Source organism: Zootoca vivipara, chromosome 9, assembly GCF_965207765.1.
Source record: "Zootoca vivipara chromosome 9, rZooViv2.hap1.1, whole genome shotgun sequence".
Taxonomy (NCBI): domain Eukaryota; kingdom Metazoa; phylum Chordata; class Lepidosauria; order Squamata; family Lacertidae; genus Zootoca; species Zootoca vivipara.
This window is the reverse complement of record NC_142592.1, coordinates 66969007-66989251: the sequence shown is the minus strand read 5'-3', so window position 1 is coordinate 66989251 and position 20245 is coordinate 66969007. Positions and strand designations below refer to the sequence as shown.

Sequence of the window (20245 nt, the reverse complement as noted above, 5' to 3'; positions counted from 1 at the left end):
TTTTTCCTTTTCTCTCTCTCTCTGTCTCTGGCAAGCTCTGGGAGACAGACCGGGAGAGGCTGCAGTCCTTGTACAGACACATCCACTTTGTTTGCAACCTGGGTACAGAGCAGAATTCCTAGAAACGAATTCCCAGATCTCCTCAGAAACGCTTTGCAACGAGGGAGTGGCTCCATCGCCATTCCGACTCCATGCACCAGGGATTCTGCAACTTGCTTCTCCGTGAGCCTGCCACTCTCCTAAGATTGCTTCCCCCTCTCGCAAGTTCTTAGGGTGGATCGGTTGTGGGCTCAGCCGCTGGAGGGAGAACAGTGAGGCGGCAACGTCCGAAGCCCTTCGTCTGTGGGTCTCAGGTCATCGGGGCTGCCGGCTGCCAGGGGTGCCTGGTCTCCTGGTTCCGACCTCTCGGCAGCCATCGGGATTTGCTCCTCCAGTGGAACATCCGCCTGTCCCTGAACAGAGCTGCAGAATTGGGGGGGGGGGAGGAACAAAACAGGAATGAGGACAGATGCAAAACTTGGGGGCTATTAGAGAACCAGGCCGAGGGCCTTCTCGGTGGTGGCGCCTTTCAGAAGACATCTGAAGGCAGCCCTGTTTAGGGAGGTTTTTAATGTTCGATGTTTTACTGTGTTATTAATATTCTGTTGGGAGCCGCCCAGAGTGGCTGGAGAAACCCAGCCAGATGGGTGGGGTATAAATAATAATAATTAGTAGTACCGTGTTTCCCCTTTTTTAATACGTAGTCAGAAAGTAAGCCATGGCAGGGTTTTTAACCATTTGAGAGCTATAAGACATACCCCGAAAATAAGCCATACTTCCGCACCAGCTAGCAGGACCCAGCATGCCGGCCGCGACAGGAGGAGGAAGCCTGCCGGGTCGGGTCAGTGCCCGGAAGCGGCGGTGGCTGCTTTAGTGCCAATAAAGTGTGCAGCAGTGCCGCACGGAGCACCAGCCAGCAGGACCCAGCTCCTGCAATGCCGGCCGCGGCAGGAGGAGGAAGCCTGCGGGGTCGGGTGGGTGCCCAGAAGCGGTGGCGGCTGCAGCGCTGACAAAGCGTGAAGCAGCGCCGCACGAAGCACCAAGGGCACGAGCGGCAGGAGGAAAGAGAGAGAGGCTCGTTACTTGCGGCACTTTAAGAGAAGCAGCCAGAACCGATCTCCACATTCCGAGCCTCCCTTTTGCGCGTGCGGGCATGTTAAAGCCCCGATCACTTCACTCCCCACTTCTTCCTCGCCATCCCTCCCTTTCACGCGTTGCCTTGACCCCGCAGCCCCCCTCCCTGGCCATCTTCCCCTAAGTGCAGCGCTGCTTCGTGAGCGCTGCAGCCGCACGCTCTCTGTGTGTGCGCGCGTCTCTTTCTTTCTCTTCCTGTGCGTCCGTCTCTCTCTGTGTGTGCGTGTGCGCGCGCGTCTCTCTCTCTCTCCCCCGTGCGTCTCTCTCTCTCTGTGTGTGTGTGTGCGCGCGCGTCTCTTTCTCTCTCTCCCCCGTGCGTCTCTCTCTGTGTGTGTGTGCGCGCGCGTCTCTTTCTTTCTCTCCCTGTGCGTCCGTCTCTCTCTCTGTGTGTGTGTGCGCGCGCGTCTCTTTCTCTCTCTCCCCCGTGCGTCTCTCTCTCTGTGTGCGCGCGTCTCTTTCTTTCTCTTCCTGTGCGTCCGTCTCTGTGTGTGTGTGTGTGTGCGCGCGTGCGTCTCTCTCTCTCCCCCCCGTGCGTCTCTCTCTGTGTGTGTTTGTGCGCGTCTCTTTCTTTCTCTCCCCGTGCGTCCGTCTCTCTCTGTGTGTGTGCGCGCGCGTCTCTTTCTCTCTCTCCCCCGTGCGTCTCTCTGTGTGTGTGTGTGTGTGTGCGTGCGTCTCTTTCTTTCTCTCCCTGTGCGTGTCTCTCTCTCAGTGTGTGTGTGTGTGTGTGTGTGTGTGTGTGTGTGTGTGTGTTTGCGCGCGCGCGTCTCCCCCCCCCCACAGAGAAAAGGTTCCGCTTCGGCTCGTCATTCAGCCGCGCGCGCGCGCCAGGGGCATGGGCCCAAGCCTCGTCCCCCTCGCGCTTCCCTCACAAGCATCTCAGAGCGGGACGGGTCACGGCCTCCCTCCTCATTCCTCGGCCGGCGTGAGAGAGCCCGGGGAGCAGAAGGATCCCAGGTTTAACCCCCAGGTACCCCCAAGTTTGAAATTCTGGAGAGCTGCTGCCAGCCTGGTTGACAGTAAAACCTGGATAGCACTGTAGGCTAGAGTGTGGTGTTTATAATGTGCGCGGAAGAGAGCACCGAGTGTCCTGAGCCAGTGGGACCCAGTTGTACCAGCACTTAAAAAAAAAAGACACCCCCTGAAAATAAGCCACCGTGTGTTTTTTTGAGGAAAAAAAGTTATAAGACGGTGTCTTAAAAAAGGGGAAACACGGTAGTAGTAGTAGTAGTAGTAGTTATCATCAACCCCCTGAGGAAATCTGCCATAGGCCTCAAAGTGGTAGAGACTGCATTAAAAAAAACCCATGTATTTCTAATTTACACTCATCCTTTCTCCTCCTAGGAGTTCAACGTGCTACACAAGGTTTGAACCTTCCTCAAGCAAACTGCACAACCCTGTGAGGCAGGTTAGGCTGAAAGATGGTGCCTGTCGCAGTGTGGTTCGTAGCTAAGTGGTCTCCCAGGTCCTAGTCCAGGGGTCAGCAAACTTTTTCAGCAGGGGGCCGGTCCACTGTCCCTCAGACCTTGTGGGGGGCCGGACTATATATTGAAAAAATATATATAAATGAATTCCTATGCCCCACAAATAACCCAGAGATGCATTTTAAATAAAAGGACACATTCTACTCATGGCTGTCTGATTTAGAAGGCGATTGGGCCGCATCCGGCCTCCAGGCCTTAGTTTGGGGACCCCTGTCCTAGTCCGACACTCGATAACCACTGTACTACAGTCATACCTCGGTTTAAGTACACCTCGGTTTGAGTATTTTCAGTTTAAGTACTCCTCGGACCTGTCTGGAACGGATTAATCCACTTTCCATTACTTTCGATGGGAAAGTTCGCTTCAGTTTAAGTACGCTTCAGGTTAAGTACGGACTTCCGGAACCAATTACAGTCATGCTTCGGGTTAAGTACACTTCAGGTTGAGTACTCCGTGGACCCGTCTGGAACAGATTACAGTGGTACCTCTACTTACGAATAACTCTACTTACGAATGTTTCTACTTACGAATAGAGCTCCGTCCGCCATCTTGGATGCGGTTTAGATAGGATTTTTTCTACTTACGAATTTTTAGATAGGGTTGCTTCTACTTACGAATTTTTTCTCCCAATGCATTCCTATGGGATTCGACTTACAATTTTTTTCAACTTACGAATGTGCGTTCAGAACGCATTAAATTCGTAAGTAGAGGTACCACTGTAATCCACTTTCCATTACTTTCAATGGGAAAGTTCGCTTCAGGTTAAGTACGCTTCAGTTTAAGTACTCCTCGGACCCGTCTGGAACGGATTAATCCACTTTCCATTACTTTCAATGGGAAAGTTCGCTTCAGGTTAAGTACGCTTCAGGTTAAGTACGGACTTCCGGAACCAATTGTGTTTGTAAACCGAGGTACCACTGTACAGTACTGTGCTTCTAATTCTCCCTTTCCTCCATGCTTATTTCCACACTCTTCTTGTCCCGCTATCTATTCCAACTATGAAATCACTTATCTCAGATGCCAATACAAGCTACAAGAAAGGAGATTCCGACTCAACAGAATCAGGAAGAACTTTCTGACAGTAAGAGCTGTTCAACAGTGGAACTGTCTCCCTTGGAAGGTGGTGGACTCTCCTTCCTTGGAGGTTTTTAATCAGAGGTTGGATGGCCATCTGTCAGAGATGCTTTAGCTGAGATTCCTGCATTGCAGGAGGTTGGGCTAGATCAGGCATAGGCAAACTCGGCCCTCCAGATGTTTTGGGACTACAACTCCCATCATCCCTGACCACTGGTTATGTTAGCTAGGGATGATGGGAGTTGTAGTCCCAAAACATCTGGAGGGCCGAGTTTGCCTATGCCTGGGCTAGATGATCCACGGCGTCCCTTCCAACTCTTATGATTTTAGAATTCTGTATGTTGTGCTCAGAACTGTTGTTAGAAAAGTGGAATGCAAATATCAAGTCAAAATCGAATCAGATTTCCCTGGAGGGAGTGAAGGAGTTTAAGAGGCGATACTCAGTGGCAGGCCCCTGACTTGCATGCAGAAGGTTTAGGTCCCGTCCCAGCATCTCCACTTAGGAGATGTTGCCTAAAGCCCTGGAGAGCTGCTGCCAGTCAGTGCGGGTAATACTAGCTGGGCCAATGGTCTGACTCGGTATAAGGCTGCTTCCTAAGTCCCTACGAATTGCTTTGCACTTCATTGGGCAGCTTGCAATTCCTGCATCGGACTGCCCATGGGTTCCAGGCCCTGGGATCGCTCAGTCGGTGGAGCATGTGTCTCTTAATCTCAGGGTCACGAGTTCGAGTCCCACATTGGGCAAAAGATTCCTGCATTGCGGGGGGTTAGACTGGACGACCCTTGTGGTCCCTTCCAACTCCACAATTCCATTATTGCATGAAGTGTCTGTGTCTCCACTTGACCTTGCCAAAAGTTGCCCTGCGCTTGCAACCAGTATGGGGAGAAGCAACGCAACGAACTTACCGCGGTCTTCTATGCCACCGGAATGCAAGACATCCTACCAGCAGGAGCGCCACTAAAACTAAAGAAGAAAGACCAAGTTAATAGTTAGCAATATGATAACCTAAAGGCCTTGGCCTCTTCCCAGCTTGCTTGTCTCGGAGCCGGCCCTAGTCATCGGTATCGGCTAATGCCATGGAATGGCTATGTCCCAATTGTCAGGGGAGAGGAATTTATCAATGATCCGCCACGGAACGCTCACAATTAAGGCCGCTTCTAGGGAGGAAGTGCAAGGTCACTTTGGGAAATGTCTAATGCAGGGTTTGTGGGGAATTCAGAGGGGTAGAAAGTGGGGGGGGGGGGAGTAAGCATTTGGCCGATAGGTTTGGGGCAAAGGAAGCATGGAGTGGAAGAAAGTAGAGACCAAGGAGTCAATGGAACGGAAGACAAACTTCAGCAAGAGCCTTAAATAATAATAATAATAATAATAATAATAATAATAATAATAATTTCTTCTAAAAAATGTTTAGGGCAGGGGTCCCCAAACTAAGGCCCGGGGGCCGGATGTGACCCAATCACCTTCTAAATCTGGCCTGCGTACGGTCCGAGAATCAGCATGTTTTTACATGAGTAGAATGTGTTCCTTTTATTTAAAATACATCTCTGGGTTATTTGTGGGGCCTGCCTGGTCTCTTTATATGAGTAGAATGTGTTCCTTTTATTTAAAATACATCTCTGGGTTATTTGTGGGGCCTGCCTGGTCTCTTTATATGAGTAGAATGTGTCCTTTTATTTTATTTAAAATGAATCTCTGGGTTATTTGTGGGGCATAGGAATTCATTCATATATTTTTTTCAAAATATAGTCCTGCCCCCCACAAGATCTGAGGGACAGTGGGCTGGCCCCCTGCTGAAAAAGTTTGCTGACCCCTGGTTTAGGGGTACTCTCATTTTGACTCAAGAAAATCACCATTTATAGGCCACCATCAGGGGCAGCAACAAAAGTGACAATTCACTGTGCTAAAGAAACTATATATTATTTTTTTTAAAAAAAGTAGTTTCTTCTCCCGTTAGATTCACAAAATGTTTAGGGGTATGGGTCCCCCTGCGTCCCCCCTGAAAAAGCACTAATAATAATAATAATAATAATAATAATAATAATAATAATATCTTTTATTTATACTCTGCCCATCTGGGTGGGACAGACTAGTATTTATTTATCTATTCCTTTAATTTGTATACCGCCGTATACCCGTAGATCTCAGGGCGGTTCACTACCTAAAACTACACTATATATAAAAACACACACAAAATACATAATAAAAAAGAGACCACCCTATAGCCCATGGAGCAAGGGGGAGGGGTCCTGCGTCTCCTCTATTGGTTTGAACGAGGAAGACAAATCTAGAATTCTAATTTAAGAATTTAAATCCATTTTGTATGGTCAGATGACTGCTAGCAATCCATAAACCCCGAACTATTCCTCACCCAGGCAAGGCACTCCAATCCTCAAGGGGAGGGAACCTGCAAAAGGAAGAGTAAAGAACATTACATGCAAAAATGGCTGATTCTTTCGTTCACCAAATACTTGCAGTCCCACTTATATGTATTTTGGAATTCTGAGCAAGTGCCAATATTTGTTACAGAACACAGAATTAGGTATCCTGGTGCAACAGTTTGGAAAAAGAATATCTAGTCCTGAAGGTTGAGAAACAGGTCTGAGGATAGGTGGGAAATAAAATCCTTGAAACCTGAGTAGTATGAACAGGGAGAGGGAGGCTCAGTCCGAATCCCACAGGTTAGAGTACGGCTGGGGAACCTCTGGCCCTCCAGATGTTGGTGGACTCCCAAAAGCCCATCATCCCAGATCACTGCTGGGAGTTCGGCAACATCTAGAAAGTCACAGATTTAATGTGACTCCACAGTGTGGTGCAGCAGCAAAAAAAGCTAATGCTATTCTAGGCTCCATTAACAGAAGTCGAGTGTCCAGATCAAGGGAAGTAATGTTGTTTAGTCGTTCAGTCATGTCCGACTCTATGTGACCCCATGGACCAGAGCACGCCAGGCACTCCTGTCTTCCACTGCCTCCCGCAGTTTGGTCAGACTCATGTTCATAGCTTCGAGAACACTGTCCAACCATCTCATCCTCTGTCGTCTCCTTCTCCTAGTGCCCTCCATCTTTCCCAACATCAGGGTCTTTTCCAGGGAGTCTTCTCTTCTCATGAGGTGGCCAAAGTATTAGAGCCTCAACTTCACGATCTGTCCTTCCAGTGAGCACTCAGGGCTGATTTCCTTCAGAATGGAGAGGTTTGATCTTCTTGCAGTCCATGGGACTCTCAAGGGTCTCCTCCAGCACCATAATTCAAAAGCATCAATTCTTCGGCGATCAGCCTTCTTTATGGTCCAGCTCTCACTTCCATACATCACTACTGGGAAAAGCAGAGCTTTAACTATACAGACCTTTGTCGGCGAGGTGATGTCTCTGCTTTTTAAGATGCTGTCTAGGTTTGTCATTGCTTTTCTTCCGAGAAGCAGGCGTCTTTTAATTTCGTGACTGCTGTCACCATCTGCAGTGATCATGGAACCCAAGAAAGTAAAATCTCTCATCCCTACATTTCTTCCCCTTCTGTTTGCCAGGAGGTGATGGGTCCAGTGCACTACTAGAGGCAAAAGCTGGAAAACGGGTACAAATTGTGCACCTTTGCAAGCTAGAGCACAAACACCTCCCTCTCTACCTTCCATCTAGGCCAGTGTTTCCCAAACTTGGGTCTCCAGCTGTTTTTGGACTACACTTCCCATCATCCCTGACCATTGGTCGTGCTAGCTAAGGATGATGGGAGTTGTAGTCCATAAACAGCTGGAGACCCAAGTTTCTATTCTTCCTTGTTCAGACTACACTTGGAATACGGTGTCCAATTCTGGGCACCACAATTTAAGAAGGGTGTTGACAAGCTGGAGCGAGTGCAGAGGAAGGTGACCAAGGATCTGAAGTCTTAAGTCTTATGAGGAATGGTTGAAGGAGCTGGGTCCACGGTAGAAAGTGTTCTCTCATGCTGCATTACGGTGTGGTATGCTGGTTTGACAGCCATGGACAGAGAGTCCCTACGGAGGGTGGCGAAGACAACACACGACATCGTGGGCTGTCCCCTGAGTCCATCAGATGTTATCGCGGGAGACCGTTGCCTCAGAAGAGCGAGGAACATTCTCAGGGATGATGACTCGCACCCTGGCCAGCACCTTTTTAACCTCCTGCCCTGGGGCTGGAGATATAGAAGCATGATAAGCCACACCAACAGGTTAAAGAACAGTTTCTACCCATGGGACGTGAGGCTGCTGAATGGAAGACAGCAACATTGCAGCTGACGTTCGGGGTTGGTGGGCGTGCGACAGCACACAGAGTGCAGTAAGGACTGAGAGATTTTGGGAGGGATGGGGGGCTTGTTTAATCTCACTGTAAACAAGCGATACAGTGACAATAAAGTATTTCTAAATTTCTAAAGGGATGTCACATGGAAGAAGGAGCAATCTTGTTTTCTGCTACACTGAACCAATGGGTTCAAGTTGCAATAAAGTAAACATTAGAAATCACTTTCTGACAGTAAGAGCCGTTCGACAGGGGAACGAATAGCCTGGGAGGCGGTGGGCTCTCATTCCGTGGAGGTTTTTCAGCAGTCTGTGGCGACGAGGGGAGCAGAGAGTCTGCAAGGAATGTGTGCATGCTTCTTTCTCCCGCAGCCAACACTTAATTATGGTTTTAATCTGCAATTAAACACTCTGCACTAAGCCCCCAAAATAGTTCAGGGCCCGGATCTAGGTCAGGTTGACCCCAGAAACATGCAAATCCCAACTCTCAAGCAGAGAGTTTCATCTGTTATTCCTGTTCTATGGGTATTTATTCAGTTGCTAAGTCCTAAATATTTGATAATTACAACAATACCGTGTTTCTCATATTTTAAGGCATCCCTACAAAATAAGGCATGGCAGGATTTTCCTGAGGTGGAAAAATATAAGGCATACCTCGAAAATAAGCCGTACCGGGTGGTGGAAGAAGGTCTGTGGCAAAGAAGGGTTGCTGCTGCCGCGTTAACCCCCGAGACCTGGCTGCAGCCTCAGCGCGCAGCGCGTGCAGCCCCAGAACCCGGCTGTAGCCTTTGCGCGCGGACACCCGGGACCCGGCTGCAGCCTCAGCGCGCAGCGCACGCAGCTCCAGGACCCGGCTGCAGCCTCTGCCTGCCGCGCGCGCAGCCCCAGGACCCGGCTGCAGCCTCTGCCTGCCGCGTGCGCAGCCCCAGGACCCGGCTGCAGCCTCTGCCTGCCGCGCGCGCAGCCCCAGGACCCGGCTGCAGCTTCTGCCTGCCGCGCGCGCAGCCCCAGGACCCGGCTGCAGCTTCTGCCTTCCGCGCGTGCAGCCCCAGGACCCGGCTGCAGCCTCTGCCTGCCGCGCACGCAGCCCCAGGACCCGGCTGCAGCCTCTGCCTGCCGCGCGCGAAGACCCGGTGGGAGCAGGTTTGTGGTCCGTACAGATACCGGTAGCGGTACTTATTTTTTAATTAAGACATCCCTTGAAAATAAGCCATGCTGTGTTTTTTTCAGGAAAAAATTAATATAAGACATGACTTACAATATGAGAAACACGGTAATAATATAATAATAATTTATTATTTATACCCCGCCCATCTGGCCGGCTTCCAACAAAACATTAAAATACAGAAATCCATCAAACATTAAAAGCTTCCCTAAACAGGGCTGCCTTGAGATGCCTTCTAAAGGTCTGGTAATTGTTGTTCTCTTTGACCTCTGGTGGGAAGGCATTCCACAGGGTGGGTGCCACTACCGAGAAGGCCCTCTGTCTGGTTCCCTGTAACTTGGCTTCTCGTAGCAAGGGAACCGCCAGAAGACCCTCGGCGCTGGATCTCAGTGTCTGGGCAGAACGATGGGGGACCTTCAGGTATGAAATATTGCATGTTTTTACATCAATGCATGAATGTCCTATAAACAAATTTTCTCGTCTGCTAGCAGAAGCTTAATAACTTCGCCCAGTCTCCACTGCTCCCTCTCCTCCAGGATTCCTCCTCCTCCGCTGTTGCTGCTTCTTTATTTTCAAATCCAGACTTACAGAGGTGGCTATAAAAACCTGGATGCAAAGGAGCTACCGTTCAGGCCCCGCAGCAAAATGCTTCAGTGCGCCATCAGTCCCCAACAGAAGTGCTCTTGTTCAGGGTTCCAGCCAGCCAGTCACATCTTTCCCAACTGACACTTTGGATCTTGGGTTCCAATCCCGTCGCCATGCAGGAAGTGAGTCCACCCCACACACATTTAAAGCATGTGATTTCACCCAAAGTATCCTGGGAACTGTAGTTTGTTAAGGATGCTGGGGACTGCAGAAATGGAGGTACGGTGTGGAGCTGCCTCGGGGTCTCCTTTCAGAGAAATTGGATTCAGTTCTCATTTAAAGGCAAATCGACCAAATCCACACTTTCCGAAGCAATATGTGAACTGAAAGACAGCTGTCCGTCAAAATCCGCGCTTTTCTGAATTCTGCAATGCAGTTCTGCATTTTACCAAAACGAACGTATTGTGGGGAAATGGGCATGAAATTAGTATATTATTGAGAAGTGAATTATATTAGAGGAAAATATGCTTACTAGGAGAAATTCACAGCCCAAATGCCAATGGATTTTCATGAGGATTTTTTCTGGAAAATTGTGAATTGCTGTAGAAATGCAGAGAACTGAATCTTAAGATTGGAAAAATGAGAAGCTGGGTAAATGGAAAAATCCTAGAGGAGAGTTCAGCATTAAAGGGAGCTGGTGGATGGGGGGAGGCAAGATTTCCCAACTCTATGGATGTTTCCACACCACCCACTATTGGGCATTTGCCCTGATTTCAGCGAGGTTAGATGAGATTGCAGGCTCAATCACTTTCCTTATCCCAGGGCAGGGAGAGTCCAATGGGGTGTGTGTGTGTTTGTTGCACAAGGCCTCCCAATCGACCAGAATTATGCCACCCGAATTTGCCAGGACATGCGTGACTTCCACTCCCCGACTAGCAATACAGTGTTACCTTGGTTCTCAAACGCCTTGGTTCCCAAATGCCTAAAACCCGGAAGTGTTCCGGTTTTTGAACATTCTTTGGAAGCCGAACGTCTGATGCGGTTGTCGGCTATTGTTTCCGGGGAGCCTGCACCGATCAGAAGCTGCGCCTTGGTTTTCGAACATTTCAGAAGTCAAACGGACTGAAGTTTGGTGCTTTTGTTTTTGCTATTTATTTTGCGTTTTTGTTTTTTGTTTTTGCGACTGTGTGGAACCCAGTTCAGCTACTGATGGGTTGTGTGACTGCCGAAATGTTAAAATTGCTGTTTTAGGGGTTGTTTTTAAAACTCTGGAACGGATTAATCCATTTTGCATTGCTTTCTATGGGAAAGTGCGCCTTGGTTTTGGAACGCTTTGGTTTCGGAACGGAATTCCCGAACGGGTCAAGTTTGAGAACCAAGGTACGGTACCACTGTAGTCTGGATGCACCCGAAGAATCTGGGAGACGGAAAGCAGACATAAATATGGGATAAACGCAAGAATACCAGGATGTTAATTTGGGAAGAACATGAAACGAAGGAGGGTGTGGAAAGGACGGTTAATGTGGAGGCGGCAGCAATGAGGTGAACTACTTCAGCTGCTGGTGACAAACCTGTTTGTCTCTCGATAGGCACCGGGGCGATCGTTCTGTCTCCTGCCGTGTGGCGGTTGCTAGTCGCGGGCTGCGAGGCTTTGGCGGCGGCGCTTTCGCATTTTGCCGAGCTTTCGCTGGCCGTGCCAGGAGTGTGTCTGCCAAGCTCTGGGGTGGTGGTGGTTGCCATTGCCCTGCCAGGCCTAGTTGGTTTACCAGTCCTGATCAGTGCGGCGATCGAGGCTGATGGCGAAGGGGTCTCGCTGCCATATGGGGCTGCGGCGGAGGCCACTGAAGTGTTAACACCAGCAGCTTGCGGAGTCGCTGGGGTGGAAGTCTCTGCCTCTACAACATGGGGTAAGTAAAGTCTCATATGTATATTTCTGGGACAGGCCATGAAGCTATTTTAACGTGAGGGCTTATCCACAATTCCTCTCGTCCCCCTGCTTCCCCTGGGTGAGTACCACTTTTTAGCGCTCACTCGAAGCAAACGGCAGCTCAGGTTTTCTGTGGATCGCCGTTTGTTCCTCAATACCTACTTTCCCATTTCCGCTACTTGCGAATGAGTCAGCAATTTTATTTTATTAATTTGATTTTTCCAGGGAGAGGGCATTTCCCTAATTTGTGTCCCAGACCTGAAATCCGTTTAAGGATGTTGTTACTCCAAAAACACGTTTGTCACCCAGTGGTGACGAGCAGAGACAAGAAAGGAATTGGTCCTACCTCTTCTGGGATCCTCTGTTGTGGTGGCAGGCAGCGAAGGATCTTCTGGTTGAGAAAGAAAAGAGGAATTGAGAAGAGGAGAAGTCAAAATTAGCTTGTCATCAGGAATGCATTTACAGCAGCGCAGAGCCTATTCTCTTTGATGTTTCAGTTAGAAAGGCCGCTAGCTCAAATATAAACCCAAGTAATGATCCATAGAGGGACGCGGGTGGCGCTGTGGGTTAAACCACTGAGCCTAGAGCTTGCTGATCAGAAGGTCGGCAGTTCGAATCCCCGCAACGGGGTGAGCTCCCGTTGCTCGGTCCCAGCTCCTGCCAACCTAGCAGTTTGAAAGCACGTCAAAGTGCAAGTAGATAAATAGGTACCGCTCCAGCGGGAAAGTAAACGGCGTTTCCGTGTGTGTTGGGTTTCTTGAATAATCAAAGTTGCTTTTGAGCCGGTCTAATGTCAATACTGTCTGTTTAAGAAAAACAGGTGCTGGTAATTTCTGTTTAATGGCTCACAGGTGTGGGCTCTACTCCATGTATATAAGGCTCTGTTGGAAAGCATTTTGTGTGGTAGTTGTGTGGGAGTATGGTGGGAGGTTTGGAGGGTTGGAATGTGGGTATGTAAAGTTGCTGGGAGAGGGAGCGTTTATCTTTAGTTTAAAGTCTCTTCCAAATCAGTTTGTTTTTCTGGTTACAGGTAGGTAGCCGTGTTGGTCTGGATCGAAGTAAAATAAAAAAATTCCTTCAGTAGCACCTTAAAGACCAACTAAGTTTTTATTTTGGTATGAGCTTTCGTGTGCATGCACACTTCTTCAGATACATATCTGAAGAAGTGTGCATGCACACGAAAGCTCATACCAAAATAAAAACTTAGTTGGTCTTTAAGGTGCTACTGAAGGAATTTTTTTATTTTAGTTTGTTTTTCTGTTAAAGAAAGCTAACCTTTTGTTTTTCTTCTCTATACTTTAAACAGTATAGTCAGGGGTTTCATGCTAGGTTGGTCTTTAAACTCTTGGTGGTGTATTTTAGCCAAGTCAACTTCTGTTTGCGTATTTTGTTTTTCTATAAACTCTGCGTGAAGTGTACTTTGAAGGGCCACTGGGAAACTGGGGTATGTGATTTATGTTAGCACTTTTAATACCCAGTGTTCCCCAATATTATTTCCTAATAGTGTGCTGCTCTGGTTTGCCAGAAGCGGCTTTGCCATGCTGGCCACATGACCTGGAAGCTGTACGCCGGCTCCCTCGGCCAATAATGCGAGATGAGCGTGCAACCCCAGAGTTGTCTGCGACTGGACCTAACAGTCAGGGGTCCCTTTACCTTTACCTTTAAGAGCAGATCTCATTTTCATCTGTATGAATGTCCTGAATTTCTGCTCTTATTTGTTTTTCTCGTGCTTTTATATTGCTGCTTTGCTAGTCTTATTTTATTTAACCATAAAATTTATATACGACTTGATTGTAAAATAAAAAATTAAAATACCCAAACAACTTCTAAGGTGTCTTCATAATAATAATAATATAATAATAATAATTTATTATTTATACCCCGCCCATCTGGCCAGGTTCCCCCAGCCACTCTGGGTGGCTTCCAACAAAACATTAAAATACAGAAATCAAACATTAAAAGCTTCCATAAACAGGGATGCCGTGAGATGCCTTCTAAAGGTCTGGTAATTGTTGTTCTCTTTGACCTCTGGTGGGAGGGCATTCCACAGGGTGGGTGGCACTACCGAGAAGGCCCTCTGCCTGGTTCACTGCAACTCGTTGCTTCTTGCAACAAGGGAACCGCCAGAAGGCCCTCGGGGCTTGACCTCAGTGTCCGAGCAGAACGATGGGGGTGGAGTATACCTTCAGGTATACTGGACTGAGGCCGTTTAGGGCTTTAAAGGTCAACACCAACACTTTGAATTGTGCTCGGAAACGTACTGGGAGCCAATGTAGGTCTTTCAGGACCGGTGTTATTCCGGGAATTCCAATCTAGGCCTCTCTTTTTTTGGCTTAGCGTGTTGCATAAACAGGGACTTGATGGGGGGGGATATAAAACCATCCATGGGAAGTGTGGGTGCCTGATTCTTGATGTTATATCATGGTGTGGCCTCCCTGCAAAGAAATCCAGATGGAGGCTCAATAAATGGGTTATCGAGAAGGAAGCATGCAAAAAGGCACCATTTTCTGGCCTGTTCTATACCTGCCACACGCAGCGCTGCTTCTACTCCACTGCAGTTCGCGTTCCGCAAAAAAAGTTGGTGTTTCCTGTGGTCACGTTTAATAATGTAATTAACTATCGTTACGTTTATTTCCAATGGGAGGGAAGCAATAATGTATTGTTTTGCATGCCAAAAAAACAACAGCAGTGAGGTTGGGTTAGGGGAGGGCAGGAAATGAGGTCAGAGAACGTCGATCACTTCCTTGATTTTTGTTCCTGCTTGCAGATGGACACACGGACCAGGGTGGATAAAAATCAATGATATTTTTTAAAAATAAATTTAAAAAAATCAGATTTTTTAAAATTTTAAATCAGATTTTTTAAATGAAATGCTTTTGGAGGAAAAATATTTCTCAAGTTACATCAATAATGCCTGCAAATATTTCTCAAGTTACATCAAGTTTTCTATTCAAGTTACATTATAGTCCAAAGGCTATTCATCAGGAAATAAGTTTTTCATGTGTGCTAAAACTCAGTCTAAGTTTTTTTTTTTTTAACCGTTTAACTCCATCAGTTAACAAACATGGATACATATGCTATAATGTTATTGCTTTAGTTAAATAAATAGTTTAAATTGTTATTAAGGAAATGGTTATTTTTCTCCTTCCAATGAAGTACAGCAGAAACACTGTCCAAATATAAGCAATAATTTCATAATTACCTGCCTTTGTATTTGTAATAGTATAACCAAATCAGTAATGTTTTGATAGAACTGTAAAAACTACTCTGAAAGTTTATTCTTCCAAAAATGAAACCTTCATCTGGTTGTAAACATTAATATTATACCAGCATGAATGAGTCTTTCTGTAAAAAAAGAAAGAAAAAAGATTTAAACCAAGTCTTACTGGCTAGCGATTTAAATCGTGATTTAAATCGATTTGATTTAAATCAAATCCACCAAGACATGGACTGCTGCCGTTTCCAGAATCGCTACCCATTCTGACAGAATTCTGGGACATCACTTTCTGGATGCGGGGGGCGGGGCGGGCTCTGTGGATCTTAATACAGGAATAATAATAATAATAATAATAATAATAATAATAATAATAATAATTATTATTTATTTATACTCCGCCCATCTGGCTGGGTTTCCCCAGCCACTCTGGGTGGCTTCCAGCAGAAATATTAAAATACAACAATTTATTAAACATTAAAAGCTTCCCTAAACAGGGCTGCCTTCAGATGTCCTCTGAAAGTCTGGTAGTTGTTTTTCTCTTTGACATCTGGTGGGAGGGCATTCCACAGGGCGGGTGCCACCACTGAGAAGGCCCTTTGCCTGGTTCCCTGCAACTTGGCTTCTCGCAGCGAGGGAACCGCCAGAAGGCCCTTGGCGCTGGACCTCAGTGTCTGGGCAGGACGATGGGGGTGGAGACGTTCCTTCAGGAACAGGTTCGCAGGGGAGAAGGTGAGCCTAGGTGAGCCCTGAACCCCATCACACAGAACGCAGGTACCGTACTTACTGATGCAGGTCAGGCGCACATCCCATTCAAACTTTCCTGTCGTGGCGTTCTCCCTGCACACGGCGAGACTGGACGTGCCCGCTTTCCTCTTGTAATTCTTGACGCACGAGTACCGCAGTCTGTTGCTGTCGCTGCTCCCTTTAGGAACCTCTGCATTTTCTACCTGGGGGGGCGGCTCACTGCAGTTACCTGGGGCTAAACGCAAGGGCACAAGAAGAACAGGTTGTTATAGATCAGGGGTCGGCAACCTAAGGCCCATGGGCCACAAGCGGCCCACGGGGGTCCGTTTAACCGGCCCAAGAGCCACCCCCCAACCGAGCCGCCCACTCGGCGAGTCCCCGTGCGCTGCGCTAAACCGGCACAGCGTGGCGCGGGGACTCGCTTTCACAGTGCCGGAAATCGCGTCTGCACATGCTCAGACGCCGGAAATCACACCTGCATAGAGGCCCGAAATCGCAGCCGCGTGCACACGATCCGGCCCACAGAGGGATCTCCGCTGGAGCGAAGTGGCCCAGGCGAGGTAAACCTTGACGACCCCTGTTATAGATGGGGGGGACCCCTAACCCCTAGAACAGGCATCCCCAAACTGCGGCCCTCCAGATGTTTTGGCCTACAACTCCCATGATCCCTAGCTAACAGGACCAGTGGTCGGGGAAGATGGGAATTGTAGTCCAAAACATCTGGAGGGCCGAAGTTTGGGGATGCCTGCCCTAGAAATTAATAAATGGCAGGATGTTGATTTTTTGGGATGTGGAGGGAGAAAAAGAGCTGCAGAGGAATTCCTGGGCTAGCCTATGCAAAGCGACTTGGCCAAGCTAGGGCCATTAAGAAACAATTCAGGGCCACCGAGGGCCATGGGCAATGCAAGAGAACTCTCCCCCCCCCCCGTCCTGCGATGTGAACAGAGACTGGGGGGTTGGAAGGTTGCCAGGGTAACTGGGCAACAGGAAAAGAGAGTCTTTAGCAAGGTGTACTGGGAAGAGGAAAGGGAGAGCAGAAAGACTGGGATCCATCTTGGGCAGGCTGGCTGAAGGCTGGCTGGGAGAGATGACTCGGACTCCAGGGCTACACTGCTGTGGGGGACAAGCCCCTCTTGAAATGACCGTGCTGTAAGATCTGAACTCGCTCCATGCAAACTGAAGGAGTAAATAGGTGAATAAACCGTATTTCTCAAAGTTGTAACAGCCTCTGCCGCGTCTCAATTCTCCAAAGGAGGATCCCTGCCTGGTATTGGAAGGATAACAATGCTGGTGTCAGGCTGGGCACCCTGGGGAGGGAATTCCCGAGGCTTGGAGCCATAACTGAGGAGGCCCCGTCTTCTCTTGTTGCCACCCAGCCACTTTGTGGGGGCATCTCGAGCGTAACCTCTGAAAATGACTAAGATATACAGACCGGTTGGTAGTGTACCAGGAATTTTTTTTGGAGGGGTGGGCAGGGGTGGAATAGCAGAGAGACCAGAGGGCAGGGAACCCCTTTCTTCTGCAAAACAGAAGGAAAGACTTACTTTCAAAGTAATATAGTGTATTACAGAACACATTGTACAGTGTACACACACACACACACACACACACACACCCAAACTGAGTACACTCAGTTCCCACCAGGCTGTTTTTGGCATTCCTGTAGATTTGTACTTCTCCAAACACTGGGCTTCCCCCAAGCCTCATGAGAACTTCCCTTGAGAGAATGGTGGATTACATAAGCATCGACACTCACGCCCTGAACTTTAGAAGTAGAAGGAATGGCGTAATGTCAATGGAATGGGGTCAAAATACCTCTGGGATGTAACTCTCCAAGTTTATTCCTTCAGTAGCACCTTAAAGACCAACTAAGTTTTTATTTTGGTATGAGCTTTCGTGTGCATGCATACTTCATCAGATACACTGAAACAGAAGCAACCAGACCCTTATGTATATTCAGAGGGTGGGGTGATGGGAATGGGTGATGGGCTGATAGGAGTGGTAAACCTGTTGATGACTGTTAACGACTGTTAATGACTGCAATTGGTCTTGCGGGGGGGGGGGGAGCAAGGGCTGAGGTGCTAAGGAAAGCTTGATCATGTATAATGAGATAAGAATCCTTTGTCTTTGTTCATTCCAGGTGGCTCCATGGTTTTAAGCTTGCTGATGAGTTGCAATTCAGCAACTTCTCTTCCCAGTCTTTCTCTTCTCTTTCTTTTTGCAGTCATTAACAGTCGTTAACAGTCATCAACAGGTTTACCACTCCTAAAGAGAGTTGAGCGCCGCAACCCCAGAGTCGTTTGCAGCTGGACTTAACTGTCAGGGGTCCTTTACCTTTATTCTGCAGAAAACTGGGCAATTTATTTTTATTTATTTACTATTTCAATTTATTAGGCTAGTGACACATGTGGCGCTCCCAAATGTTTAAAATCATAAAGGATAGCACAAAATCGGCTAAAAAAAAGGAGGAAGTCCAACAATATCCCATAAAACAAACCCAAGAAAACAGCAGCAAAACAAACACCAACAAAAAGCACAATCATTTTAATCCATTAAGTGCCCGGAAGAAGAGGTTAAATTTCCAACCGGTGCTGAGAGAATGTTTATGGTGGCTCAAGGCGGACCTCACTGGGGAGAGGATTGTACCATATCTGATCAGGGCCATCGGGTTGGAAGAGAGAGACAAAGAGCTTGCTATATTGCAAACGGAAGCCATCTGGTTGAAGAACTCCAGCTGCTGGCATATCGGGCGATAACGTCACTGGTTTTTTCCTCTACTGCTTTCAGGAAAAGGTCAGGCAGCTGTTTTAGGAAAGGTTAACTTCTGGAAGTGTTGGGGGGGAAATAAATCTGGGATTTCTCAAAGGCAGAAACGTCTTGGAATGAGAGTGAAATTGTGACACTCCCCTTTTGATTTGAGCTCATGCACAATCTCTAGGCTGCCCCTGGAAATAAATATAATAATAATAATAATAATAATAATAATAATAATAATAATAATAATAGGAAGAAGAAGAAGAAGAAGAGGAAGAAGAAGAAGAAGAAGAAGAAGAAGAAGAAGAAGAAGAAGAAGAAGAAGAAGAAGAAGAAGAATGGCACTGGCCATCTGGCTTTCGCCTATGTTATGTACTGAGCTGAATCATAGAACAATAGGATCCAGAATCAGCAGTCTGATTGGTCGGCAGGAGTCACCCAATCCAACTCCAGGTGGAAGTGAATCCGCAACCTGATTGGCCTGCAGGAGCAGCCAATCAGGCAGCTGGCAGAAGTCAATCCACAAACTGATTGGCCCACAGGTGTAGCCCTGAAGTAGCCAATCACGCAAAGCCCATTGTGTAAATAATGTATATAAGCAGATGGTTTTGGGGAAAGGGCATTCTTATCTTCTTCTCCTTGATGACTAAGAGTTGAATAAAGAGCATGAAATTCACTCTCGACTCCGAGTATATTTCAGCCTACCTCATAGCAATCGTCACAACTTTGTGAGGAAGGGGAAGTCTAGGTTTTCGCCAGAGGGGAGATTGTAGCCTCTGCCTGCCCTGCTTGGATAAAGGGATCCGAGAGGATAGCTCCAACATCCAGGCAGGGGTTAGGGCCATCATAGCATTCCTCCAATGGGGACCCCTCGGGGTGTTCCCCTATTTGATGCAGTTCACAGGCCACCCGTTCCATAGGTGGTTTGCCTTTAGATGTACTTCCGCCAGACGGAATAGTGCTGGCTTCCCCCAGTGTGTATGCCAAACTGTTCACATCTTTAACCAATAACGTTGTGGCCTGTTTGAACCCATAAACTAATACAGTGGTACATTGGTTCTCAAACATAATCCGTTCCGGACGTCCGTTCCAAAACCAAAGCATTCCAAAACCAAGGTGCGCTTTCTCATAGAAAGTAATGCAAAACGGATTAATCCCTTCCAGACTTTTAAAAACGACCCCTGAAACAGCAATTGAACATGGATTTTACTATCCAACAAGACAACTGATCCATAAAATGAAAGCAATAAACAATGTACTGCAGTCACACAATCAATCAATCAGGAGCTGAACTGGGTTCCACACAGTCACAAAAACAAAACAAAAAGTGCCGCAAAAACAAAAACGCTAAATAAATAGCCAAAACAGACAGACCTCAGTGTAACACTCAAAACGGAAGCATAACACTCAAAACGGAGCACGCGTTCGACTTCCGGAAAAAGTTTGCAAACCGGAACACTTACTTCCAGGTTTGCAGTGTTTGGGTTCCAAGTTGTTTGAGTACCAAGGCGTTTGAGAACCAAGGCGCCACTGTTTGCTGCTGTTATGTCTGGTTATTCACTCCTCAGGGAACTGCGGGGTCGCAGGGTCTTGGCACGCGATTATTTCAAACGCTCTCGCTCCTTACACAGCTGCCTTATTCTGTCGCAAACTGCTCCGTAAGCATTTTGGGTGAAGCGAGAAATATCTTAATGAACAAATATACACGGCTTAAACTACGGAGTTTACTCCCGCTAGATGGAGTGACGGCAACCCACGTGGCTTTAAAAAAAACCAAAAAACAGGACAAATTCATTGAGAGTACGACTATTGGTGAGTACTATTCGTGAAGACCGGCTATGCGATTCTCCCACAAGGCTGTACACACCCAGATATCAGTTTCT

General features: G+C 47.5%; 1 protein-coding gene across 2 annotated transcripts in view; it reads right to left on the bottom strand.

Moving 5' to 3' along the window:
- IL15RA (interleukin 15 receptor subunit alpha) overlaps positions 1–20245 on the bottom strand; it is a 29579-nt gene continuing 9334 nt past the window's right edge. The window contains exons 2-7 of one of the 2 annotated variants that reach the window (XM_035127586.3): positions 15649–15843; positions 11994–12038; positions 11292–11615; positions 6096–6131; positions 4633–4690; positions 1–462 (exon numbers count right to left, since the gene is read on the bottom strand). In XM_035127586.3, the coding sequence (XP_034983477.2) occupies positions 291–462; positions 4633–4690; positions 6096–6131; positions 11292–11615; positions 11994–12038; positions 15649–15843 (830 nt within the window). In that variant the 3' untranslated portion in view covers positions 1–290. The remainder of the gene's footprint in view (positions 463–4632; positions 4691–6095; positions 6132–11291; positions 11616–11993; positions 12039–15648; positions 15844–20245) is intronic. The other variant, XM_088676463.1, reaches the window with a different exon arrangement.